This window comes from Trachypithecus francoisi, unplaced genomic scaffold (genome assembly GCF_009764315.1).
Source record: "Trachypithecus francoisi isolate TF-2019V2 unplaced genomic scaffold, Tfra_2.0 Lachesis_group15, whole genome shotgun sequence".
Classification (NCBI taxonomy): Eukaryota; Metazoa; Chordata; class Mammalia; order Primates; family Cercopithecidae; genus Trachypithecus; species Trachypithecus francoisi.
Genome location: NW_022681460.1, coordinates 56,053,086 through 56,079,367, shown reverse-complemented (window position 1 = coordinate 56,079,367; position 26,282 = coordinate 56,053,086). Strand labels below are relative to the sequence as shown.

The 26,282-nt window shown below is 48.7% G+C and overlaps 2 protein-coding genes across 14 annotated transcripts in view; one reads left to right on the top strand and one right to left on the bottom strand.

Annotated features, from left to right (window-relative positions):
• The window catches only part of SYTL3 (synaptotagmin like 3), a 141,530-nt gene that overhangs the window by 103,473 nt on the left and 11,775 nt on the right, over positions 1-26,282 (top strand). For 10 of the 11 annotated variants that reach the window (XM_033234911.1, XM_033234915.1, XM_033234910.1 and 7 more), the window contains 7 exons: positions 3,432-3,610; positions 10,423-10,525; positions 16,311-16,481; positions 19,690-19,792; positions 21,101-21,203; positions 22,319-22,524; positions 23,490-23,863. In XM_033234911.1, coding sequence (XP_033090802.1) covers positions 3,432-3,610; positions 10,423-10,525; positions 16,311-16,481; positions 19,690-19,792; positions 21,101-21,203; positions 22,319-22,524; positions 23,490-23,599 — 975 coding nt within the window. In that variant the 3' untranslated portion in view covers positions 23,600-23,863. Of the gene's footprint in view, positions 1-3,431; positions 3,611-10,422; positions 10,526-16,310; positions 16,482-19,689; positions 19,793-21,100; positions 21,204-22,318; positions 22,525-23,489; positions 23,864-26,282 lie in introns of those variants that run through there. The other variant, XM_033234916.1, reaches the window with a different exon arrangement.
• EZR (ezrin) overlaps positions 24,738-26,282 on the bottom strand; it is a 58,616-nt gene continuing 57,071 nt past the window's right edge. For 2 of the 3 annotated variants that reach the window (XM_033234921.1, XM_033234922.1), the window contains exon 14: positions 25,114-26,107. In XM_033234921.1, coding sequence (XP_033090812.1) covers positions 25,943-26,107 — 165 coding nt within the window. In that variant the 3' untranslated portion in view covers positions 25,114-25,942. Of the gene's footprint in view, positions 26,108-26,282 lie in introns of all 3 variants that reach the window. The other variant, XM_033234923.1, reaches the window with a different exon arrangement.

Below are 26,282 nucleotides of genomic sequence, written 5' to 3'. Positions count from 1 at the left end.
GCCCAGTGTATGCCTTTTTGAGTGTGTAAAAATTTTACATTGTTTTCCTTTTTAACAGTGGGATGGTGTTGGCAGGTGAGATTCTTCAGAGCCAGTGACTGGATGTGGTAAAGCTTGTTTTGTTCTTGGCATTCATCAGTTCAGGTTCCAGCCTGTCTGATGACTTGTTGGTATTGTTTTTTGTTTGTTTGTTTTGAGACGGGGCCTCATTCTGTTGCCCAGGCTGGAGTGCAGTGGTGCAACTTCAGCTCACTGCAACCTCCGCCTCCTGAGTTAAAGCAATTCTTATGCCTTAATGTCCCAAGTAGCTGGGATTACAGGTACATGCCACCTGCCTGGCTAATTTTTGTATTTTAGTGGAGACAGGGTTTCACCATGTTGGCCAGGCTAGTCTCAAACTCCTGACCTCCAGTGATCTGCCCGCGTTGTCCTCTCAAAGTGCTGGGATTACGATGGTGAGCCACCACACCCGGTCTCAATTGTTGGTTTTGTTTTAATTTTATCTTTCCCTCGTGGTTCTGACTTTCTGCCCCCAGGCTTGTTTCTTTTTTTTTTTCCTTTTTTTTTTTTTTTTTTTTTTGAGATGGAGTCTTGCTCTGTCACCCAGGTTGGAGTGCAGTGGCGCAATCTCTGCTGCAAGCTCTGCCTCCCGAGTTCATGCCATTCTCCTGTCTCAGCCTCCCGAGTAGCTGGGACTGCAGGCGCCCGCCACCACACCTGGCTAATTTTTTTTTTGTATTTTTAGTAGAGATGGGGTTTCACGGCATGAGCCAGGATGGTCTAGATCTGCTGACCTCCTGACCTCGCGATCTGCCCGCCTCAGCCTCCCAAAGTGCTAGGATTACAGGCGTGAGCCACTGCGTCCCGCCAGTGGAAGCATTCTTAAGTTTCTTAGCCCCTCAGCCACAGCTTCCAGTTCAGCAAACACCTTGAGGAAAAGGCAGCGTCTGAGGTACTCGTGGATTTGCCTTGTCTCAGGGACCTTGGCTCCTCAGGTTCCCCATGACTTTGTAGCCTTGAATGCTGATTTTGTCCCCCAGTCCCGTTAGACTGCTGAAAACTCTGCTCAGCTTCTGAGTCTCTTTGCCATTTTATTTAGATTGACATCTTGGCCGTCCAGCCCTTGGACGTGCAGCTGCAGTAATTCAATGTGTTCCTGATACAAGGAGAGTCAAGCAGGTCAGTAGAATAGAATCAAAAGTCCTGTGTTGCTTACACAGGGACCTATGCCTTGAAGTGAAAGGCAGCTCCAGATGTCAGGCTTACCTCCATGTGCTTCTCAACATCTTGGCTCCTTGCGTCCTGTGGTCTTGGCAGCTCCACAATGTCTTGAAATAGTTTGGTTGTCTAATTCGGCTAATTGTTCTCAGCAGAAAAATGTGTGTAACACCATTTAGTCTGACATAGCCTGAAGCTGAGTCCCATGACGAATGCTGTATTATTCATTAGCCTCTCCATTCATCCACCTGGTTCTTCTCTCAGGCCGCTCATACCTTTTGCCAAGCTCCTCTATCCATTCTCTTCTATCTCACACCCACTCACTCATGCTGGCACACCAGTCCATGCCTTTTTTTTTTTTTTTTTTTGGTAGAGAGGGGGTTTTACCATGTTGGCCAGGCTGGTCTCAAACTCCCGACCTCAAGTGATCCACTGCCTCTGCCTCCCAAAGTGCTGGGATTACAGGTGTGAGCCACTGTGCCCAGTGTATGCCTTTTTGAGTGTGTAAAAATTTTACATTGTTTTCCTTTTTAACAGTGGGATGGTGTTGGCAGGTGAGATTCTTCAGAGCCAGTGACTGGATGTGGTAAAGCTTGTTTTGTTCTTGGCATTCATCAGTTCAGGTTCCAGCCTGTCTGATGACTTGTTGGTATTGTTTTTTGTTTGTTTGTTTTGAGACGGGGCCTCATTCTGTTGCCCAGGCTGGAGTGCAGTGGTGCAACTTCAGCTCACTGCAACCTCCGCCTCCTGAGTTAAAGCAATTCTTATGCCTTAATGTCCCAAGTGGCTGGGATTACAGGTACATGCCACCTGCCTGGCTAATTTTTGTATTTTAGTGGAGACAGGGTTTCACCATGTTTGGCCAGGCTAGTCTCAAACTCCTGACCTCCAGTGATCTGCCCACGTTGTCCTCTCAAAGTGCTGGGATTACGATGGTGAGCCACCACACCCGGTCTCAATTGTTGGTTTTGTTTTAATTTTATCTTTCCCTCGTGGTTCTGACTTTCTGCCCCCAGGCTTGTTTCTTTTTTTTTTTCCTTTTTTTTTTTTTTTTTTTTTTTGAGATGGAGTCTTGCTCTGTCACCCAGGTTGGAGTGCAGTGGCGCAATCTCTGCTGCAAGCTCTGCCTCCCGAGTTCATGCCATTCTCCTGTCTCAGCCTCCCGAGTAGCTGGGACTGCAGGCGCCCGCCACCACACCTGGCTAAATTTTTTTTTTTGTATTTTTAGTAGAGATGGGGTTTCACCATATTAGTCAGGATGATCTTGATCTCCTTACCTCATGATCCACCCGCCTCCGCCTCCCAAAGTGCTGGGATTACAGGCGTGAGCCACCGCGCCCGGCACTCCCAGGCTTGTTTCTTAGTTCCTTTTCAGGATGTTTTATAGCGTGGAGGAGCTAGTTGGGAATTCGAAGTATAAATCAGTTAGGCTTCTCTTCCTATAAAGACAGCACAGAGATTGGTAATGCAAATGTTGGCAAGTATTTTAGCACGTTTAATAATGATGAGGTGGCTTATTGTATCTTTTAGGCCCAGGAATTTTGTGCTAATTAATAGCATTCATTAGCCTCTCCTTATCTACATTGTATAAGCTTGGAGTACCCTAGATTGTGATGATAGTTTTATTTTTCATTTTAGGTAACCAGAAAAATTTAAATACAATTTACTGTCACCTTGGGTAGACACTTTACTTGCTTTCTTCTATTTATTCCTCACCGTAGCCCTATGAGATCAGTATGGTTTTTTCCAGTTAAACTTTGCCACAGCTAATGAGTGGCAGCACAGGCATTTGAGTCCAGGTCTATCTGATTCCCAGTCGCAGCCACTTAGCCCCAGACTGTGCTGCTTTCCGCATAGCTGTCCTGCCACGGATTTTATCTTGGCCTCCTGAGAGTGATCTTGCAGAATTGCATAGGAGCTAGTCCATTTCTCCCCAAGCAATTTGTATTAAAGAATGAGATTGTGTAACCTTTATTGCTAGGCAAAAACTATATCCAGGCAAGAGAGGGCCTTCTGAGGATTCTCTGTCTTCTTGGGATAGAACATGTGGCAACTTACTTTGCCTAAGTACAAGCTGGTGCATTATTAACTTAATGTGAGTCAGGATACATGCTCTGTATGAGGTTTTATTTATGTGCTGTCTTGAAACCAGAACATCAGAAAAATGAATTAACTGTGAAGTAACTTATTCTGTCTGTTATTCTTGATTTCAGGGAAGTTTAATTAGCATTGATAGCACCTGTACAGAGATGGGCAATTTTGACAATGCTAATGTCACTGGAGAAATAGAATTTGCCATTCGTTATTGCTTCAAAACCCATTCTTTAGAAATATGCATCAGGGCCTGTAAGAACCTTGCCTATGGAGAAGAAAAGAAGAAAAAGTGTAATCCGTAAGTTGTTTTTTTTTTTAAGTTTAACATAAGACATACTGATTCTAAAATGTATATGAAAAAGTAAAAGTCTAAGAATAACCAAGATAATTATTAAAAAAAACCAAAAATGAGAAGGCTTACTTCAAGAATTATTATAAAGCTGTAGCAATGCAAACAATGTATTATTGATACAAGGATAGAACAATTCAGGAGAATAGAATCAAAAGTCCAGATACAGACGTTAGTGTATATGAAAACTTACATGATCAAGGAGTGTCTTTGTCCATTTTGGCTGCTATGACAGAATACCATAGACCAAGTGGCTTATAAACAAGACAGATATATATCTCACAGTTCTGGAGGCTGGGAAATCGAAGATCAAAGTGCTGGTAGATTTGGTATCTAGTGAGGGCCCCCTTTCTGGTTCTTAGATGGCTGTTTTCTTGTGTCCCCACAGGGTAGAAGGGACAAGGCAGCTCTCTGGGGCCTCTTTTATGAGGGCACTAATCTCATTCATGAGGGCTGCACCCTCATGACCTAATCACCTCCCAGACACTCTACCTCCTAATACCATCACACTGTAGGTTAGGCTTCAACTATGAATTGGTGAGCAGGGTGGACATAAACATTCAGTTGAGGAGCTATTACAGATGGGTGGGGAAAAGTGGGCTTCAATAAGTGATGTTGGAAAATTTGGCTTTCCACACAGGAAATACAAAATTTAAATCTTGACTCACACAATCCATAAAGAGATTAAAATGTTATTCTCACTAATAGATATGAAAAGGTGTAGCACCATTATTATTATTATTATTACTTTTTTTTTTTGAGACAAAGTCTTGCTCTGTCGCCCAGGCTGGAGTGCAGTGGCGTGATCTCGGCTCACTGCAACCTCCACCTCCCAGGTTCAAGTGATTCTCCTGCCTCAGCCGCCTGAGCAGCTGGGACTACAGGCACGCACGACCATGCCCAGCTAAGTTTTGTATTTTTAGTAGAGATGGGATTTCACCATATTGGCCAGGCTGGTCTCAAACTCCTGACCTCATGATCCACCCACCTTGACCTCCCAAAGTGCTGGGATTACAAGTGTGAGCCACCGCACCTGGCCATCACCATTATTTTAATGTGCATTTCGCTTATTACCGACAAAGATGAGCAACTTATTTAAAAAAAAAAAAAAAATAGAGACAGGGTCTCACTATGTTGCTCAACCTGATCTTGAACTCTTGGGCTCAAGCAGTTCTCCCGCCTCAGCCTCCCCAAATGCTGAGATTACAGGTGCGAGCCCAGCCTTTTGAGCCACTTCTTATATATGCATTTGCCAGTTAGGTTTATTTCATTTTATTTTATTTGAGACGGAGTCTTGCTCTGTTGCCCAGGCTGGAGTGCAGTGGCATGATCTTGGCTCACTGCAACCTCCACCTCCTGGGTTCAAGCAATTCTCCTGCCTCAGTCTCCTGAGTAGCTGGGACTACAGGGATGGAGTGCAGTGGCGCGATCACGGCTCACTGCAGGCTCAAGTGATCTCCCTGCCTCAGCCTCCTGAGTAGCTGGAAGGCACATGCCTGTAGTCCCAGCTATGTAGGAGGCTAAATTTATAACTTAGGCCGGGCGTGGTGGCTCAAGCCTGTAATCCCAGCACTTTGGGAGGCCGAGGCGGGCGGATCACGAGGTCAGGAGATCGAGACCATCCTGGCTAACACTGTGAAACCCCGTCTCTACTAAAAAATACAAAAAACTAGCCGGGCGAGGTGGCGGGCGCCTGTAGTCCCAGCTACTCGGAGGCTGAGGCAGGAGAATGGCGTGAACCCGGGAGGCGGAGCTTGCAGTGAGCTGAGATCCAGCCACTGCACTCCAGCCTGGGCGACAGAGCGAGACTCCGTCTCAAAAAAAACAAACAAAAAAAAAAATAAATAAATAAATAAATTTATAACTTTTTTTTTCCAGCTAGATTTTTAAACTTATTTTCATAGAGACAGGGTTTTGTTCTGTTGCCAACGCTGGTCTCAAACTCCTGGGCTCAAGCCATCCTCACACCTCAGCCTCCCAAAGCTCTGGGATTACAACCATGAGCCACTGCACCTGGCCTCCCATTTTTCTATTGGATTGTTTATTGTTTTATTTATTTACCAGAGGTTTTTTGTTAAACCTAATTTAAATAGGTTTAAAAATTATTTGTTAGTTATATGTATTGCATATATTTTATCCAGCTGTAACTTATTTTCTAACTTGTTTATTATGACTTTTCTTATGGAAAGTTTAATATTAAATTTATCAAGCTTTTCCTTTAAACTGTCTGCTTTTTGTGTCTGTAGAAGAATTCCTATGGCACCCAAGAGTTTAAATACGTTCTCTGTTTTCTTCTAATCATTTTTTTTTTTTTTTTTTTTTTTTTTTTGAGACGGAGTCTCGCTCTGTCGCCCAGGCTGGAGTGCTGTGGCCGGATCTCAGCTCACTGCAAGCTCCGCCTCCCGGGTTTTTGGCCATTCTCCTGCCTCAGCCTCCCGAGTAGCTGGGACTACAGGCGCCCGCCACCTCACCCGGCTAATTTTTTTTTTTTTTTTTTTTTGAGGCGGAGTCTCGCTCTGTCGCCCGGACTGGAGTGCAGTGGCCGGATCTCAGCTCACTGCAAGCTCCGCCTCCCGGGTTGACGCCATTCTCCTGCCTCAGCCTCCTGAGTAGCTGGGACTACAGGCGCCCGCCACCTCGCCCGGCTAGTTTTTGTATTTTTAGTAGAGACGGGGTTTCACCGTGTTAGCCAGGATGGTCTCAATCTCCTGACCTCGTGATCCGCCGTCTCGGCCTCCCAAAGTGCTGGGATTACAGGCTTGAGCCACCGCGCCCGGCCCTAATTTTTTTTTGTATTTTTAGTAGAGACGGGGTTTCACCATGTTAGCCAGGATGGTCTCAATCTCCTGACCTCGTGATCCGCCCGTCTCGGCCTCCCAAAGTGCTGGGATTACAGGCTTGAGCCACCGCGCCCGGCCTATCATTTTTTTTTTCACAGTTAAATTTGTTCACATTACAACTGGAATTGATTTTCTAAATATAGTTTAAGGCAGGGGCCTCATTTTTGCCTTTCTTTTTTCTTACATGGGGAACTTCGGGCATATTGTTTTAATTACCACCTAAAGAGTGATGATGGGAAAAGAAATCAATTGTTGATTTAATCAAACCCTCTGCTGCTCTGAAATTTTTAGTAGCTCTTTAGTACCAGACAAATTAAGTACACATTTCTATAGCACTTATGGTTCCTTCATAACAGAATCTCTCCTTTTGTTCTAGTGTTAGCTGTTATTATTACTCTTCCTGTACCGTCTACCTCAGGAAAACTGGAATAGTCTTTCTCCCAAAAGTATTTTGTGACTTTTAAATTTCAAAATTTGAGGGATGCAGTTAAAGCAGTGCTTATATTTAAAAGAAAAAAGGTTTAAAATGAATTATTTAAACCTCTACCTTAAAATGCTAGAAAAAGGCTGGGTGCTGTGGCTCACAACTATAATCCCAGCACTCTGGGAGGCCAAGGCGGGTGGATCACCTGAGGTCAGGAGTTTGAGACAAGCCTGGACAACATAGTGAAACCCTGTCTCTACTAAAAATACAAAAATTAGCTGGGTATGGTGGTGCACGCCTGTAATCCCAGCTACTAGGGAGGCTGAGGCAGGAGGATCCCTTGAACCAGGGAGGTAGACGTTGCAGTGAGCTGAGATTGCGTCATTGCACTCCAACCTAGGCAACAAGAGCAAAACTCTGCCTCAAAAAAAAAAAAAAAGAAAAAAGAAAAAGAGAGAGAGAATACTCAAATACCAGTATAGGAATGAAAGAAGAGAGAACATGACAGCACTTGCAGACATTAAAGTATAATAAGGGGGCCAGGCATGGGGGCTCATGACTGCAATCCCAGCACTTTGGGAAGCTGAGGCAGGTGGATCACCTGAGGGTCAGGAGTTCAAGACCAGCCTGGCCAACATGGTGAAACCCCGTCTCTACTAAAAATACAGAAAAAATTATCCAGGCATGGTGGCGTGTGCCTGTAATCCCAGCCACACAGGAGGCTGAGGCAGGAGAATTCTTTGAACCCAGGAGGCAGAGGTTGCAGTGAGCCAAGATCATGTCACTGCACTCCAGCCTGGGTGACAGAGTGAGACTCCCTCTCATTTAAAATAATAATAATAATAAATAAAAATTAGCCAGGCGTGGTGGCACATGCCTGTGTCCCAGCTACTCGGGAGGCTGAGGTGGGAGAATCACCTCAGCCCAGGAGGTGGAGGTTGCAGTGAGCTGAGATTGTGCCACTGCACTCCAGCCTGGGCAACCAAGTGAGACTCTGTCTGGAAAAAAAAAAAAAAAAAAGAAAGAAAAAAGTGTAATAAGGGGATATTATGTAAAACTTTGTGCTAATAAATTTAACAACTTAGATGAAATGAAAATCTTCTTCCTATGTTGCCCAGGCTGGTCTCAAACTCCTGAGCTCGACTGGTCCTACTGCCTCAGCCTCCCAAGTAGCTGGGATCACAGGTGCACACCACCATGCCCAGCCAATTTTTAAAAATTTTTAATAGCAATGAGGTCCCACTATGTTGCCCAGGCTGGTCTCAAATTCCTGGGCTCATGAAATCCTCACACCTTGGCCTTCCAAAATGCTGGGATTACAGGCGTGAGCCACCACACCTGGCTGAAATCGACACATTCTCAAGAGACACAAATTGCCAAAACTGACATGAAATGAAATAGAAAACCTGCATAACCCTGTATCTGTTAAAGAGATTGAATTGGTAATTTGGCATTATCTAGAAGAGTTGAAGGGGCATATACCCTATCACTTCTGGTTATATGCCAAGAGAAATACTTGCACATGTGCACCATGAGCAGAGCAAAAAACTAGGACATAAGACAAATATTCATCAACAGGACAAATGACTTGTGTATTCATTCAGTGGAGTGATATGTAGGATTAGAGATGAATGAGCGGTGGTTATAGCAACATAGATAAATCCCAAACATAATATTGAGTGAATAAAAGCAAGTTACAGAAGAATGTGTACAGAATGATCCCATTTATATGAAAGTTCAAAAACAGGGAAAACTAAGCAGTACATTGTTTAAGGAGACACATCAAAATGGCGAAACCATAAAGAAAACCAATGGGGTGATAAATATAAAATCCAATATGGTTATTACCTGGTTACTGGCAGGATTATGATACGGAAGTCATTGGTTATGTTCTGTTTCCTAAGCTGGGGGGTGGGTACATGGGTATGCACTTTATTATAATGCTTCCAACCATATAGGCTTATTTTATATATTCTGTTTTACATATATGAGATTGCATGAATGTGTACTGCTCAATAACTTAGGAGTAAATGAACTGTGGAGAATTCGAGACAGAGTTTTGAGGGATTTTTTGTTTTGTTTTGTTTTGTTTGATACAGAGTCTTGCTTTGCGCCTAGGCTGCAATGCAGTGACATCATCATGGCTCACTTCAGCCTTGACCTCCTGGGCTCAGGTGATCCTCCAACTTCAGGCGTCGAGTAGCTGGGACTACACATGCACACCACCACACCCAGTTGACTTTAAAATTTTTCGTGGCAATGAGTTCTCCATATGTATTGCCCAGGCTGGTCTCAAATTTCTGGCTTATGGAATCCTCCCTGAGCTACCATGCCTGGCCAGTTTTTGGGGTGTTTTTTTGTTGTTGTTGCTGTTTTTGAGATGGAATCTCCCTTTATCGCCCAGGCTGGAGGGCAGTGGTGAGATCCTGGCTCACTGCAACCTCCATCTCCCAGGTGCAAGTGATTCTCCTGCCTCAGCCTCCTGAGTAGCTGGGATTACAAGTGCATGCCACCACGCCTGGCTAATTTTTGTATTTTTAGTACAGACAGGGTTTCACCATGTTGGCCAGGCTGGTCTCAAACTCCTGACCACAGGTGATCCGCCCACCTTAGCCTCCCAAAGCACAGGGATTATAGGTGTGAGCTTCCGCGCCCGGCCTCCTGGCCAATTTCAAGTATTTTTACAAAAAGTTTAACCGAGGGGGAAAAAGAGGCCCATGGCTGGGGCTAAAGAAGGGCACAGATAGAGGGAGGCTCACTGTGATTTTTCACTTTGGAAAGTGGAGCCTGTTTCTAGCCTGTGGAGAGGGGCTTGGACTGCTGCTGGTGGGGGGAGGGGGAGGCGGTCATTGCCATCACTGGGGCTGCCAGAGGAGCCATGAAGGGCAGCGTAGGGGCCTGTTTGGAGGGGTCAGCCTAGAACAGGACAGGACATGTCTTCCTCCCCGCCTGGATTTCAGGAGCTGGGTGAGTGCAGATGGAGCCACCTGTCATGCTGCGTGCGACCTCTAGACTCAGCAGAATCCCACTTCTCAGCGGTTGGGAGGAGCAGAGTCTTTGAGGCCCCTGCAAGGAAGCAGCACAGTGCGAGGCTTATGTTTTTTCTACTTCCACTTTTTTTTCTTTTGCAGGTGGTGGGTGGTAGAAGGGATGGGAATCCAGCTCATGGCCTTGACGTCCAGGCAGACAAGAGAATCTCTGTTTCCATGGTCTTCGCCAAATGGAGTAGGGCCTGAGGAAGGCAGGATGAGCTTCACACCCCCAGGAATATTCCAGAGGGTTATGTAATCAGCATTTGACCATAGACTGCGTGAATCAGAAGCTGCCCACCCAGCACTAACATTGCTCACTATTAGGTTATTAAGTCCTTTCTATCAAAAATTCCAGCAGGAAACCTGGTAAAGAAAATGCTGATGCATGGGTTCTGCTGCCCCCAAACTCTTTATCCACCCTTTTCCCTGAGTTCTCACTCTGTCCCCACTGTGCTTGGCCCCTAGGTATGTGAAGACCTACCTTCTGCCTGACAGATCCTCCCAGGGGAAGCGCAAGACTGGAGTCCAAAGGAACACGGTGGACCCGACCTTTCAGGAGACCTTGAAGGTACTTGCTAGACAGATGTTCCTGTGCGGAGTCCTCCCCAGCCCCAGTGGGGTGCCCGGGGCAGAGTCCAGTGGATGGTGCTTTCAAACTCTTGACTCAGTTAGATATAATGCAGACACTTATATGTTTCTTTGTGGCTCTGTCAATCAGTGTTAAGTTGGTAGAAAATAAATGTCAGCCTTTGTACAGGAAAAGTGCAGAGTCTGCCAGACTCAGGAATGGCTTTTGATTAATGATTTCTGAGAAGATAGTGAAAAAGAACCTGGCTGCCTCTTTGTCTCGGGCTAACACTGGAGCACAGGATAATTTTAAAAATTAGTTTGTCTTTGTGAATATTTCTATCAAAGAGGTGCTCCCAAACAGAGTGCCCTGAAAATTAAACTCCTGAGTTACTGTCTTCATAAAAGTGCCCCTTTATTGTATTCTTTTTTTTTTTTTTTTTTTTTTTTTTGAGACGGAGTCTTGCTCTGTCACCCAGGCTGGAGTGCAGTGGCCGGATCTCGGCTCACTGCAAGCTCCGCCTCCCAGGTTTACGCCATTCTCCTGCCTCAGCCTCCCGAGTAGCTGGGACTACAGGCGTCCGTCACCTCGCCGGCTAGTTTTTTGCAGTTTTTAGTAGAGACGGGGTTTCACCGTGTTAGCCAGGATGGTCTCGATCTCCTGACCTCGTGATCCGCCCGTCTCGGCCTCCCAAAGTGCTGGGATTACAGGCTTGAGCCACCGCGCCCGGCCCCTTTATTGTATTTCTGACAAACTCAGGTTTCTTCTAATTTTATTTTATTTTTTAATGTATCCTTTTATGAAAAATCTTACAAAGGAATTGTTTGGGTTTTCACTTTCTATGATACTAGGAAATGTGATTGATGGTTGAGGGCAGAGATGGGGCCACGCGCTCTGGTTTCGGGTGGAAGGCTGCAGCTGAGGTCTGGTATCTAGGAGAGCTGGCTGTGGTGGCCCCCATCTCGGTGCAGGGCAAGGGGGGGTAGCCCAGACCTGTGGAGGCTACCCCGCCCGGGCTGGGCAGCCAGACGTCCCCTCGTCTCATGCCTGTGACAGGAGAGGGCTTTGTTTGCCTTTCTTGGCAAGTAGGGGTGCCTGTGAGCTGCCAGCCAGGGGCCATCTGGGCACCTGGCACGGAGCCCTGAGTTCATTAAATAATAATAGCCCTTGTTTCCCGGGTCCCTACTGTGACCAAGTGCTTTATATACAGCCTGGTGTAAGTATTAGAATCCTCATTTACCCATGGGGAAACTGAGACCTAGAGACTGCTTAGAAATACAGCTCAAAGCCACAAAGGACTGGCGGTTCTCAAAATTTATGTGCATAAAATCCTGTGGGGATTTACATTTTTTAAAAATTTTTTCTTTTTTTTTTTGAGACAAGAGTTTCACTCTTGGTCGTTTAGGCTGGAATGCAGTGGTGTGATCTCGGTTCACTGCAACCTCCACCTCCTGGATTCAAGAGATTCTCCTGCCTCAGCCTCCTGAGTAGCTGGGATTAAAGGTGCCCATCACCACGGCTGGCAAATTTTTTTGTGTTTTTAGTAGAGATGGGGTTTCACCATGTTGACCAGGCTGGTCTTGAACTCCTGACCTCAGGTGATCTGCCCACCCTGGCCTCCCAAAGTGCTAGGATTACAGGCTTGAGTCACCACGCCTGGCCTAAATTTATTTTCTAAGATGCAGCTGTACTTGGACCCTGGGGATTTTTTTTAAAATGCAGATTCTGGGCTGGTTACGATGGCCCACACCTGTAATCCCAGCACCTTGGGAGGCCACGGTGGGCGAATCACGAGTCAGGAGTTTGAGACCAGCCTGGCCAAGATGGTGAAACCCTGTCTCTACTAAAAACACAAAAAATTAGCAAGGTGTAGTGGTGGGCACCTGTAATCCCAGCTACTCAGGAGGCTGAGGCAGGGGAATCGCTTGAACCCAGGAAGCAGAGGTTGCAGTGAGTCGAGGTCGCACCACTGCAGTCCAGCCCTGGTGACAGAGTGATACTCTGTCTCAAAAAAATAAATTAATTAATTTAAAAAAAAAAAGCAGATTCTGATTCAGCAGGTGTGGGCAGGGCCTTTCTCCCTGTACTGGGACCAGGCACCACGCAGCAGCAAGTCGCTGGAGAACGTCTTTGGACGGTTCTGCTCATGCACCTGCTAGAAGAATTGTGAAAAACTGTGTGTTCCCTCACACATTTTAATTAGAGATCCAAAGTTACTCATAGGACGTTTAAGGTATTTTGTGTTAAACAGCTTTATGAAATGAGATAAATATTTCATATTGTCTTTATTTTAGATAAATAGTTATAAGGCTGGGCGCGGTGGCTCACACCTGTAATCCCAGCACTTTGGGAGGCTGAGGCGGGTGGATCATGAGGTCAGGAGATTGAGACCATCCTGGCTAACACGGTGAAACCCCATCTCTACTAAAAATACAAAAAAATTAGCTGGGCGTGGTGGCGGGCGCCTGTAGTCCCAGCTACTCGGGAGGCTGAGGCAGGAGAATGGTGTGAACCTGGGAGGCAGAGCTTGCAGTGAGCAGAGATGGCGCCACTGCACTCCAGCCTGGGTGATTGAGTGACACTCTGTCTCAAAAAAAAAAAAAAAAAAAAAAAAAAAAAAATTGGTTATATAATTGGATTTAAAAGGTTACCTACCTTAAAATGTGCACAGAATCTCAAAGATATCACTTAAAATTTTTAGCCATGGGTCTTATCTAGTGTATTGTGAATATTTCATAATCCTGGGAAACTTTCCAGTTATAATTAAAATAATCAGCATCTCTAATTGATCCTAAATGCAGAACATCCTAACACTGGCCAGCCTCATCCTTAATAGAAATATGCATAAGATGCGAAGGATGGGAAGCCAGGGAGGCTGATCCATCATTGAAAGTCTCACAGAAGGCAGTAGTTTCAATCACAGTCACCCCTTTGTGCTGCACCCAGGAGCTTTGTGCGACCTGGGGTGAGCCATCAGGGTACGATTCAGGTGGATGAGGCTGTGAGAACTGTCTCCAGCCAGTTTTGAGAGAAGTGCACATCCAATGCGAGGATCTAGAAATTGATCCTCAAAGTTTTCTGAGCAGAGTACTTCTTGGCAAGCCTTTCTGGACCCAGGGAGACTTATACCCCATTTGAGACCACTGTCTTGGGGGCCTGGAGAAGATGAAGTGATCTCACGGGGTGACATTGGTCATTGCCCAGCCCTGCTCTCGAATGATCCTTACACCTCATTCCCTGCTGAACCTGGAGCAAGCCTTGTGGACCTAACAGGGCAATGGAAAATACATCTGGTTTGAAAAGGCAGATTCTAAATGCAGCAGGGAGTAGTCCTATTGACAGAAAGGGGCGAGCAATGGGTAAGGACACAGGAGAAGTGGCCTGAGCGTCGCCCACACACAGCTGGAGATGAGAGAGCTGCCTGGGGCCCGAGCCTGACCCTGCTAAGTGGCGTAGTGTTCCAGTAACCACTTCATTTCTCAGAGGGCAGCAGATGCAGCCAGCCCGCTGGCCAGCTGCCTGGATTAACTGATAAGGAATGTAACTGGAATATAGGGAATAGTCACGTCACTCCAGAGTTTATAGACAGATTGAATGTGGGGCAGAGTCGGAAATGGATCCATGGGCTGGGTGTGGGGGCTCACGCTTCTCACGCTTGTAATCCCAGAACTTTGGGAGGCTGAGATGGGTGGATGGCTTGAGCCCAGGAGTTTGAGACCAGCCTGGGCAATGTAGAGAGACCCCCATCTCTACAAGAAATTAAGATTAGCCAGGCATGGTGACACCTACCTGTAGCCCCAACTACCTGGGAAGCTGAGGTAGAAGGATTGCTTGAGCCTGGGAGGTGGAGGCTGCAGTGAGCTGAGATTGCACCGCTGCACTCCAGTCTAGGTGACAGAATGAGATCCTGTCCCCCCAGAAAAGATATGGACCCATGGACTGGAGGGAAAACTGGCTCAAAGTTATCCAAAGGCAGGAGAAAAAGTAATGTGACCCAAGAAATTCGCATCTCTGTGGCCACAAGCCATCCCAGCGGGGAAGAAAGGGAGGAATGAAGCGAGGAAACTAACCTGGCCAGCCAAGCCATGTGTGCCTGGCCTGTGGACGTCAGAAGTGTGGACAGAGCCTATGGGCAGCCCAGCTGTCCATAGGAGCAGGGGACGGCCCTGCTGTGCCTCCCCTCTGTTTGCAGAGGCTGAAGGAGAGAGAAGTTACTGCGTCTCAGTTCCTGTTTTATTCCATCTCATCCCTCGATTGGAAAGATGGGTGAAGGTGGGCATGAGGAGATGAACCCCAAAGTAAACAAACCGCACAGCTGCTGCAAGTGGGTGCAAGTGTCCAGCCTCACAGCAACAGCCATTTCACGAGGAGTCACCATTCAAACCCCAAACAAGCACCAGAGTGTGGGCAGCATGGGCCACAGAGGTCAGCAGTGAGACTTGGGCCTGGACACAGTCAGTGCACGTGACTCGGGCCTGCAGTGTTGGCTGCCAGACCAAGGGAGGGTCGCTGAATTTCCAAGCTTCTTTTTTTTCACCTGTGAAATGGTCTGAATAATACTGACCTCGTGGGGTGTATGTGAAAGATAAAAGATCAATGCATCTAAAAAGCCTGGTATGAAATAAATAAGTGTTCAATAACTTGTAGGTTGTGTTCAATAACTTGTAGGTTTTGTTCATGATTGAGAAAATCCAACTAATAAGCTTAAAGTGAGGCCCTCAGAGGCTGAGGTGGAGTCAGCCATACCTTGGGAGGACTGTGTGTCACGCAGGGGCCTTTGGCCTCCAGTCTCTATGGGGCAGAACCCATGCTTGGCTGGGGAAGGGGTTCTCTCGTCACTCTTGGGTGTGTTGGGAACCTCCTGTGCGGACAGTAGGAACATCGTGTAGGCCTCTGCCAAGCCAGCACAGGCCCTGCATGCCTGGACACAGGCACTGTCCCTCCAGGGCAAATACGTGGTATTGGGGGGGAATGGAGGAGGGAGAGTTCATGGTTGGCTTAAAAAAAAAAAAATACAGGCCGGGCACGGTGGCTCACACCTGTAATCCCAGCACTTTGGGAGGCCGAGGTGGGTAGATCATTTGAGGTCAGGAGTTCGAGACCAGCCTGGCCAACATGGTGAAAGCCTGTCTCTACTAAAAATACAAAAAAATGAGCCAGGCATGGTGGTGAGCGCCTGTAGTCCCAGCTACTCGGGAGGCTGAGGCATGAGAATCACTTGAACCCAGGAGGCAGAGGTTGCAGTGAGCTGAGATAGGACCACTGCACTTCAGCCTGGGTGACATAGTGAGACCCTGTCTCCAAAAAAAAATTTTTTTTTTAGTATTTTTGGGCCTGTTTTCAGTATTTTTGGCTAAGCCTGGCTGGGTGCAGTGTTCAGATGCAAGTTCAAATCCTGTGTGAGCATAGACTTTGGCTTGATTTCTAGTAGGCGTGGGCTGGGCAAGGACTTTCATCCTTGTCTTGTTCTGAGAATTGGGGGTTGGAGGGGCTCAGTGGCTGCCAGGGCTACCCTAGCCTGTCCCCAGGCAGAGCACTGGGCACCTGGGGAGTAGCGGGAGGGGTTCTTGAGCAGAGAGAGGACCCCCCGCCCCAACCTGGCTGTAAGCACCTTGAGCCCCCCTAACCACATCAGGTCCCTGGCTGCATCCGCATCTTGGACTCAGCCTGTGGGAGGGAGGCCTGCGCCAGGCCCCGGGAAGTGGGGCCCTGGGAGGTGGGGTCGGAGATCCTAGGAGTGCGGGCCCCAGGAGCCCACCTGACCATCTCTGCTCTGCCTCTGCAGTATCAGGTGGCCCCTGCCCAGCTGGTGACCCGGCAGCTGCAGGTCTCGGTGTGGCATCTGGGCACGCTGGCCCGGAGAGTGTTTCTTGGAGAAGTGATCATTCCTCTGGCTGCGTGGGACTTTGAAGACAGCACAACACAGTCCTTCTGCTGGCATCCGCTCCGGGCCAAGGTGATGTCTGGTTTTGGACTGAGTGCCCTCCATCCCCACTGTGATAAATAAATCACTTTTCAGAGAGATCCCAGAGGAGAAAACATACCTGGAAAGACTTGGACCCAAGACAGTGTGTGCTTGCTGGCCTGGCGCTGTGACTTTCAAATAGTTACTTTCTCCTGGGTGGGGTGGACGGAGGGATTGTTTTAACTGTTTCAGCTCTGTTCAAGTACCCCAACAGCCCCGCCTCTGCATCACACACAGACCCGACTGGATCAGGTCCTATGGCTTCCCCTGGCAGAGGCCTCACCTTGCTGGTGGCTGACCTGCTGGAAGCTGGCCATGCCCTTCCCTGCAGGCACCACCCACAGCTATGCGGTCCCCCTGGGGGCTACAGTACGTTGTTTCTAACCTTTGAACCCCAGGTACTCTTAGAACAATAATAGGTGACAGATGACTGGACCCAATGCTATGAGGAAGGCAGAGGCCACCCTGGCTGGGTTGTGGAGCTCCAGCTCCTGGTTTGGAATTGTACAGCAGGAGATAGATAGCAAATGGGCAGGTGGGCGGGTCAGAGGAGTTGACTAGACTCAATTTAGGATCCATGTCCCCCGGGCTGTGCAGGTAGGAGGAGAGGTCTGGGAGAGAGGTTAGCATTTCTTGGAAACTCTGCTTTGTACTTTTCTGTGTCCAGATCCCAGACTGGGAGAGAGTTCATGTGAGACCATGAGGGATGAAAAACATGGGCTTCTACCATCTCTTTAAAAACCCCAGCTGGGAGGCCGAGCATGGTGGCTATCAGCAAAGTGCTGTAATCCCAGCACTTTGGGAGGCCGAGGCAGGCAGATCATGAGGTCAGGAGATTGAGACCATCCTGGCTAACACAGTGAAACCCCATCTCTACTAAAAATACAAAAATTAGCTGGCTGTGGTGGTGTGTGCCTGTAATCCCAGCTACTCGGGAGGCTGAGACAGGAGAATGGCTTGAACCCGGGAGGCAGAGGCCAAGATGACGCTGTTGCATTTCAGCCTGGCGACAGAGCGAGACTCCATCTCAAAACAAAACAAAAACAAAAACAAACCAGCTGGATGGACTACTCCCCTCAGCCAAGGGCCCACAGCAGGCCCAGCCTTCTGCTCCAACCTGGACATAGGACACGGGGGCCATCTGGCTTCTTTTCCTCTCTGGAGCCAGCACAGCTGGGATTTGCAGTGTCTGTGCCGGGAAGCTTCTCAGGTTTCAGTTGAGGCCTCCTGGTGAGCCGCCTGCCCCCTCCCTGCTCCTCCAGGCAATGCCCACACTCCCACTGCCTGTGCTGTCTCCCCCAAGCTAGAGTCTGGGCTTAGACCTCCCCTTCCCAGTGCCCACCTGGAATGCATCCCCTATCCAAGGTCAGCCCAAGACAACCCAAAGCCTACCTCCTCTAGGAAGCCTATCCTGATTACCCCTACCAGAATTGGCCTCCCTTCCAGGACCCGGAGCTCAGGATGCTTGCCGTCTCTGGGCCTGATCTTCAGCCTCGGTGTCCCTTTGCTCCTGCCCCAGCCATGCTGTGGGTGGGTGAAGCATCTGGCTTCCATGCCTTCTTCTCATCCCCACTCTGTCATCTCTCAGAAGAGCATCGGCTCCTCCAGGACACCTTGTTTCCAGCTTAGACTCCCTTCTGTCAGAGGCTGAATCCCCCGTGCACCCTCTCTCCCCCACACCTCTGTCATCAGCTTGAAGACAAGGCCTGGAACAAGCACAGGGCCTGGAATAGGACAGGTGGCCACCAGGCCTCATCAGACTGAGCCTGCTCTGGCAAGTGGGTGAGGAGCAGATGGCATGGAGCTGAAAGGCATCCCTCCTAAAGCCAGTGGGGTGGGGAGTCCGCCTACAGGCCTGCCCCTGGGCTCCATTCTGACTCGGTTTCTGACTGCTGAAGCTGGAGACAGCCATATCTCGTTTGGTACCCGAGGGCCAGGAAGACAGGGGCTTGCCCATGTGGGCTCCCAGGAGTCTTGAGGCCTCTGAGGGTAACTGAGAGGGCTGCTTCTCAGTGCTGGCAGAAGCCATGGTGGACCGGATGTGTCGAGACTAAACTTGTCCAACCTGCAGCCCAGGACGGCTCTGTTTTTTGGTTTTTGTTGTTTGTTTTGAGACAGAGTTTTGCTCTGTCACCCAGGCTGGAGTGAAGCAGCATGATCTCAGCTTACTGCAACCTCTGTTCCCCAGGTTCAAGCAATTCTCTGTCTCAGCCTCCCCAGTACTTGGGATTATAGGCGCCGCCACCACGCCTAGCTAGTTTTTTTGTATTTTTAGTAGACACGGGGTTTCACCATGTTGGCCAGGCTGGTCTCGAACTCCTGACCTCAGGTGATCCACCTCGGCCTCCCAAAGTGCTGGGATTACAGGCATGAGTCATCATGCCTGGCCCTAGGATGGCATTGGGTGCAACCCAACACAAATTCATAAACTTTCTTGAAACATAAGACTTTTTCGTGATTTTAAGCTCATCAGCTGTTGTTAGGTTAGTGTATTTTATGTGTGACCCAAGACAGTTCTTCCAGTGTGGCCCAGGGAAGCCGGAAGACTGGATATCCCTGCTCTAGTCTCTTCCCAATACTCTCCTCCCACCCCACTGGGAGAAAGATGGTGTGGATTTCAGGATCATCCCTTCTCCCGGCCCTCTCTTCACTCACTTTCTGGCAAAACCACTCATGACAGAAGCGCCTCGGTGGGCAGGGACATGTCCTCAGACTTACCACACCCTGGGGGGGCCACCCCCTTTGGCTCTGGGCAGAGTCTACGCCCCATGCTGTCCCCAGCATCTGTGCCAGTCCTTGGCATTGGAGGTCAGCGCGAATCTCTACTGACCTGGGTGGGGTGGATGGGGTGGAGGCTTGAGTTCATTTCTGCTTTTCAAACTTAGGCTGCGTCTGGGTTTTCGTAGAAATGTCTTAGGGAGTGTGCAATGCCCTCGAGTCACTCTGCTTCCTTAAGCTCATCTGGCTGTGGTTCGCTGGGGTGGCCGAGCTGTTCCCCCCCACGCTAGGGTTGGGGAGGGTGGGTGTGAAACCATAGATGGAAAGAAGACCAGTCCTGCCACACACACACCTGCTCCCCCCAGGGCCTTGCAGGGGCCAGGGGAAAGCATCTGTGGACAGAGCTGAGACAACCAGAGGAGCCCGGAAGGTTCTCGGGACTTGGGGAGTACTGTGCCTAAGCTGTGCCTTTCTTCTCCAGGCAGAGAAATACGAAGACAGCGTTCCTCAGAGCCACGGAGAGCTCACAGTCCGAGCTAAGCTGCTCCTCCCTTCAGGGCCCAGAAAACTCCAAGAGGCTCAAGGTCGGTGGCCTCCAGCCCCCTGGACATTGTCTGTGTCATTGTCCGCAGAGGCTGGTGCGGCAGGCAGACTGAGAGGTGGGGTGAAAGTTTTCTAGCATTTCCTTTCTACGGCCCCCGTGCCCAGCTCCAGCAGCTCTTTTCTGAGTGATGCAGCGAGCTGGGAAGAGGTTCTCTGGAGCCCATAGCCTGGGGGGAAACGGGTGACTAGAAGCAGACAAGGCCTCCGATGCCCTCTCTGCGCTCCTCTAAGGATAATGCCCTGGGCTTTCCTCCCAGGGGCAGATTGGATGGTCTCTGGGGGGAACCGTGGACCCTCCTGAAGAATAGAGGCTCCATGACAACGTGGAGCCAAAAGCACATCTCGAGGCGCTGGTACCTGCAGGGCTCAGATGAGATAAATCCCTGCCGCCAGGCACGTGGGTAGCTGCTGCCCAGCAAATGAAGTAGGTCAGGAAGGTGGGTCCTCAGGGACCCTGTGGAGATTTTACTCCTTCAGTAATGTGGGGTGTGTGGAAAGCAGGAGGGTGGGGAAGGAGGATAGGGAGAATGCACTTTTTTTTTTTTTTTCTTTGAGACAGAGTCTTGCTCTGTAGCCTAGGCTGGAGTGCAGTGGCCCATCTCGGCTCACTGCAAGCTCCACCTCCCTGGTTCACGCCATTCTTCTGCCTCAGCCTCCTGAGTAGCTGGGACTACAGGTGCCCGCCACCACACCTGGCTAATTTTTGTATGTTTAGTAGAGATGGGGTTTCACCATGTTAGCCAGGATGGTCTTGATCTCCTGACCTCGTGATCTGCCTGCCTTGGCCTCCCAAAGTGCTGGGATTACAGGCGTGAGCCACCACACCCGGCCAAGAATGCACATTTCTGTTGTTTCAGTGACTTCCTATTTGGCTAGAAGAGGGAATTCTGTTACCCAAAGTCACCAGCAGACCAGCAGCAAGTGCCCCATGGCCATCCCAACCTCCTAGACAGGGTCTCGGGCCTCTCACTTACCCCCAAACTGCTGGCTACAACTAAGACTCAAACTTCAGCGTCTTCCCTCTCCTTGTGTTCCTCTTTACTCTTTGCTAGGATCTTAGTGATCCCTCCATCCTGTCCTCCACCTGACCACAGAACGGCACGGTGTGGGCAGTGCCACAGCCTGTGGGCAGGGCCAGCGGAGCCCACTGCACCACTCCCACCTGCCCTCTTGGGGTCTGAGGGCTGTGGCAGATTCTCTTGCTAAGCTATCAGTTTTGGGGTGGTGGTACTGCATACTAACGTGTCAGGAGACATGGCTTTGACAGTGAATACTGGCTTTCCTTCCAGGGACAGATGAGTCGTCACTTAATGGCCAACTTTGTTTGGTAGTGCTGGGAGCCAAGAATTTACCTGTGCGGCCAGATGGCACCTTGAACTCATTTGTTAAGGGGTAGGTATTCGATGTAATCAAATATTTATTGATGATGTAGTATACATCACAACCTGGCCCAGAACCTGCAGGGAACACCAAAAAATGTAAGCCACTTACGTCTTATTTTAGCTTTCCTGTGAAAATCTAACATAACACATATTAAAGACCCTGATTGCCAAAAATTCATGGGATGTGTACATACTGGGGTACCGGAAACCCTAATCTTCTCAGTTCTTGTGATATCAGCAAGCCAGTTTTGAAATCAAGCATTAAAAAGTAGTGTGTTCAGTAAATATTTCCTGAGCTTAAAATCTCCTCTTGGACCAACAGTAAAATGCATGACTGTCCACATTTCATTCTCATTCACTACAGGGCAGCCCTCTAAAAGTAAGGCAAATGCCATTTATTATTACATTGAAGTGCAAACTCCCTGTCAGTGACATAAGGGAAGAATGACGGTCAAGATAGAACTGAGGCTGGACGCAGTGGCTCGCGCCTGTAATCCCAGCACTTTGGGAGGCCGAGGCAGGTGGATCATGTGAGGTCAGGAGTTCGCAACTAGCCTGGCCAACATGAAACCCCATCTCTACTAAAATATAAGAATTAGCCGGGTGTGGTGGTGGGCACTTATGATCCCAGCTGCTCAGGAGGCTGAGACAGGAGACTTCCTTGAATCTGGGGGGCGGAGGTTGCGGTGAGCTGAGATCGCACCACTTCACGCCAGCCTGAGCCACAGAGCAAAACTCCATCTCAAAAAAAGGAGAACTGAGCTTGTGTTCTAATCCTGTTGCTTATCTGCATGGCCTTGGACAAGCTTTTGTAAGCTGATTTTCCTGAGAACAGGGTTAAAAGGAGATAACGTGTGTATTTGCATTCAAGGCACCCCAAGGAGGGAAGATAAGATGAGGGCCACGAGGCCGTAGCATGCAACTCGCCCTTCATACCTGATGCAGAATTCAGCCCTAAGGGAAATGTGCTGAATCCTGTGGTTCCCACCCTGCTTCACTGTGGAGGGTGTGGATGTTGTGGACTTGGCACTTTTCTTAGTGCTTCTGGTCTGCACTGATGCACAGGCCTCGGGAGAGGAGGCCATGTGTATGGCAGTGATTGCAGGGTTTGTGTTCCTTCTTCAGCTGTCTCACTCTGCCAGACCAACAAAAACTGAGACTGAAGTCGCCAGTACTGAAGAAGCAGGCTTGTCCCCAGTGGAAACACTCGTTTGTCTTCAGTGGCGTAACCCCAGCTCAGTTGAGGCAGTCGAGCTTGGAGTTAACCGTCTGGGACCAGGCTCTCCTTGGAATGAACGACCGCTTGCTTGGGGGAGCCAGGCTTGGTTCAAGTAAGTCTGAGATATTGAGCCCAAACGCTTATCCTTTGTGATTATCCTAATGGGTACTGTGCAAAGAAAATGCTTGCAACAGGGCAGTGACTTAACTGGTTTTGAAATTGCCTAGCCTGCCTTAATTGGAAATTCCTAAGTCTAGTTTTTACTCTACAGCTGAGCCATAATACAGCCAAGTATTTTGACAATTTAAATCAGATTTAGATCTGCTAAAGAAACAAAAATTATAGGCCTCCAAACGGGCTAGGTACAGTATTTGCTTTTGTTTCTGGCGTCAATCATAAAAGGATTATTTTCTTAAAGGAAAATATCTTCTTAACGCAAACAAATGGCAATTCAGAAAGTACTTCATCAAAAGTGGTCAAAACAGCAACGCTGTCCAGAGCCACTCGGCAGGGCGCCGCCAGCATGGTGGGTAGACAGCCCTCTGCTGTGAGGTTCTGTGCCTGGCACTGCTTCTAGCTGCCAGCAGTGTCCCTGGCATGACAACCAAAAACACCTGCACACATCTCCAAAGACTTCCAACTGAGAACCAGTGACTGAAGAGAAAAAAGCCTCACTGCTCAATTACTTTTCAAAGATATTTTGTCCAAAGCTTACTGTCTTCCTCTAAGAATCCTTTCCCCTGGGCAAGCCCAGCCCCCAGTCTGAGACAGCCCCACCCAGCTAGCCATGCTATCCACCCAGCTATCCACTCCCTTGGTGAAGACCCAGCCCACCAAACCAGAGTCCTTGCCTCACTTTCAAACTACAGAGCTCTGGGCTGTTAAGAGTCTCGCAGAGCAGAGTGCCTGGGTGAATCCGTCTCCACACTAGCTTTGTTGGGGTGGGGGTAGTGGTGGTTGGCCTTTTAATGTGGACTTAAGGTGAAAAACTTTTCTGGCTGGTCATTTTCAAAGAGCTGAGAGGGGACGAAGTGGTGCCCTCCCTGACCATGGCTAAGTTGTCATCCTCTCTTACAGAGGGAGACACAGCTGGTGGCGGGGATGCATGTTCACAATTGAAGCTCCAGTGGCAAAAAGTCCTTTCCAGCCCCAATCTATGGACAGACATGACCCTTGTCCTGCACTGATGTGAAGGCCTCAAGGTTCCAGGTTGCAGCGGGTGTGAAGCACTGTGCGTCTGCAGAGTGGGGCTACAAACCAGGTGCAGGGTCCCAGCTGGAGACCCTTTGGACCTTAAGCAGTCTCCATCTGCAGTCCTGTCCCGTGGCTTAAACACCTACTGGTATCTGTGTATATTTAAGTTAAATACAATAATGTATGTTACCTAAGCCTCTGGTGGATGTTATCTCCGAGATGTAGAAAATGGCCAATTTCAGTAAACGTTACCGGCATCCTCCAGTGCTTATCAAATGGTAAAAGGCCGGCTGGTGGGCCTGGTGGCTCCCCACCTATAATCCCAGCAACTTTGGGAGGCTGCAATGGATGGCTTGAGCTCAGGAGTGTGAGATCAGTCCAGGCAACATAGATACCCTGTCTACGGAAAAAACAAAAAATTATCTGGGTGTGGTGGTACACACCTGTAGTCCCAGCTACTCAGGAAGCTGAGGCAGGAGGATTGAGAACAGGAGGCTGAGGCTGCAGTAAGCCCTGACTACACAACTGTGCTCCAGCCTGGGCCAAAGGAAGACCCTGTCTCAAAAAAAAAAAAAAAAAAAAGTCACAGCTTTGTTGTGAGCAGCATTTTATTTTTTTGAGATGGAGTCTCCCTGTCACCAGGCTGAAGTGCGGTGGCACAATCTCAGCTCGCTGCAACCTCCGACTCCCGGGTCCTAGCAAATCTCTTGCCTCAGCCTCCCAAGTAGCTGGGATTACAGGCACGCGCCACCACACCTAATTTTTGTATTTTTAGTTGAGACAGTGTTTCACCATGTTGGCCAGGATGGTCTCCATCTCCTGACCTTGTGAACCACCTGCCTCAGCCTCCCAAAGTACTGGGATTACAGGCATGAGCCACCGTGCCCGGCGGTGAGCAGCATTTTAGAGGAGCCTGGTGAGTGTTGGAGCTGTCCTCTCCCGTGGAAACTGTCTTCCAGAGGAGGTTAGGTGCCCCATGGAGCACCATGTCTTGGGTTCGTCAGCTCTGACTTACCAGTGTACCCCCAGGGACACCATGGCCTCTCACAAAACCCAGCCAGACGACAGCAATAGAGCCCAGGTGAGTCGGCGGTGGCCCTCCCACCCCACACACACAAGTACACACCCATGCTGCTTCATGCCTTTGCAAAGCTTTTATTTCATGTCTGCAGCATGGAATCCACCTGCACATGGCATTTTAGCTGCGAAGGAGTAAGCAGTGCACAAGAAGGAATGAGTGGGCAGAACCAATGGCCTCCACAAGCTGCCTTCCAGCAGCCTGCCAAGGCCATGGCAGAGACTACAAACAAACACAAGCAAACAGTCTCTTCACGGCTGGAGTCTGAAAGGTCATAGTGGCATGTGTGTATCTGACAAAATTAAAAGTGTGCATAGTCCATTACATGCATAAAACACTAACAGTAAAAATCCTGTTTACATGTGACTGCAGCAGGCAGGTAACCAGCTTCACCACTGCCCTCCTGCCACATCACATCAAGTGCCATGGTTAGAGGGTTTTTCATATGTAATTCTTTTATTCTGTAAAAGGTAACAAAATATACAGAACAAAACTTTCCCTTTTTAAAACTAATGTTACAAATCTGTATTATCACTTGTATATAAATACTATATAGCTGATCATTAATAAGGTGTATAAGTACAACAATGTATTCTAACTGTTAAGCAAAAAAAAAAAACCTAAAAAAAACTAAAAAAAAATGTATCCAAGTGTCCTACATACACCACTCACGCTGGTGATCACTGTGCTCTCTGCCAGCTGCATGGAGTGACGGAAGGAGGGAATCATTGTGTGTGTGTGCGAGAGTGCTTCAGACTCAATTTCCCAAAAAAATTTTCACCCCTCAAAGCATGTAAATATACAAAGATGGATCCTTCATAGAAATTAAAAACAAAAATCAATTTGAGCTCATTTCAAATACAGAACAAGTATGGCACAGATGGAAGCCACGCCGCGGTTTCCTTTAACGATGCTGACTCTTGTACCACACAGGCCAGCATGAAGTTTCTTACTCAGACTTTACAGGCATTTTCTGTAATTTAATCAGTCCTGCTCCCAGCACAACACAGGAGGTGATTTGAGAATAATCGCGAGAATCAGGCCTGCTTGGCACTATGATACAACTGGGGAAAACCAACCAGGACGCCTCCCTGGTTCCCAGCCCAGAATGTTTCTGTTGGGTAACTGCTTTTTAAAGGAACTGGGCTCTCGGAGTTCCTAGACTCGGAGCACTAAAGACACAAGCGTGGCGAGGCTGGCAGTACCGGCGGCAGCGCCCGCTGTGAGCGCCCCTCTGCCCTCGGTCCTGGCCTGGCCATTACAGGGCCTCGAACTCGTCGATACGCTGCTTGGTGTTGCCCTGCCGGATCTGCCGCAGGGTCTTGTACTTGTCCCGGCCTTGCCTCATGTTCTCATTGTGGATGATGTCATTGTGGGTCCTCTTATTCTCATCTCGGGCCTGGGACAGCTCGCTGCTCAGCGTCTGCAACATTAAGCAGCATTGGTCAGGTCCCTTCCTCCCCATATGGCCCAGCCCCTCCCCTAGGAAAATGGGAAGGGCAAGAGGGGTGCTAGGTGGGGCTGGCTTACATCGCTGCCTTCCCCAAGCCTGTCTGCTGCAAGAGCGAGGCAGGCCCCCTGGAGACACACAGCCCCTT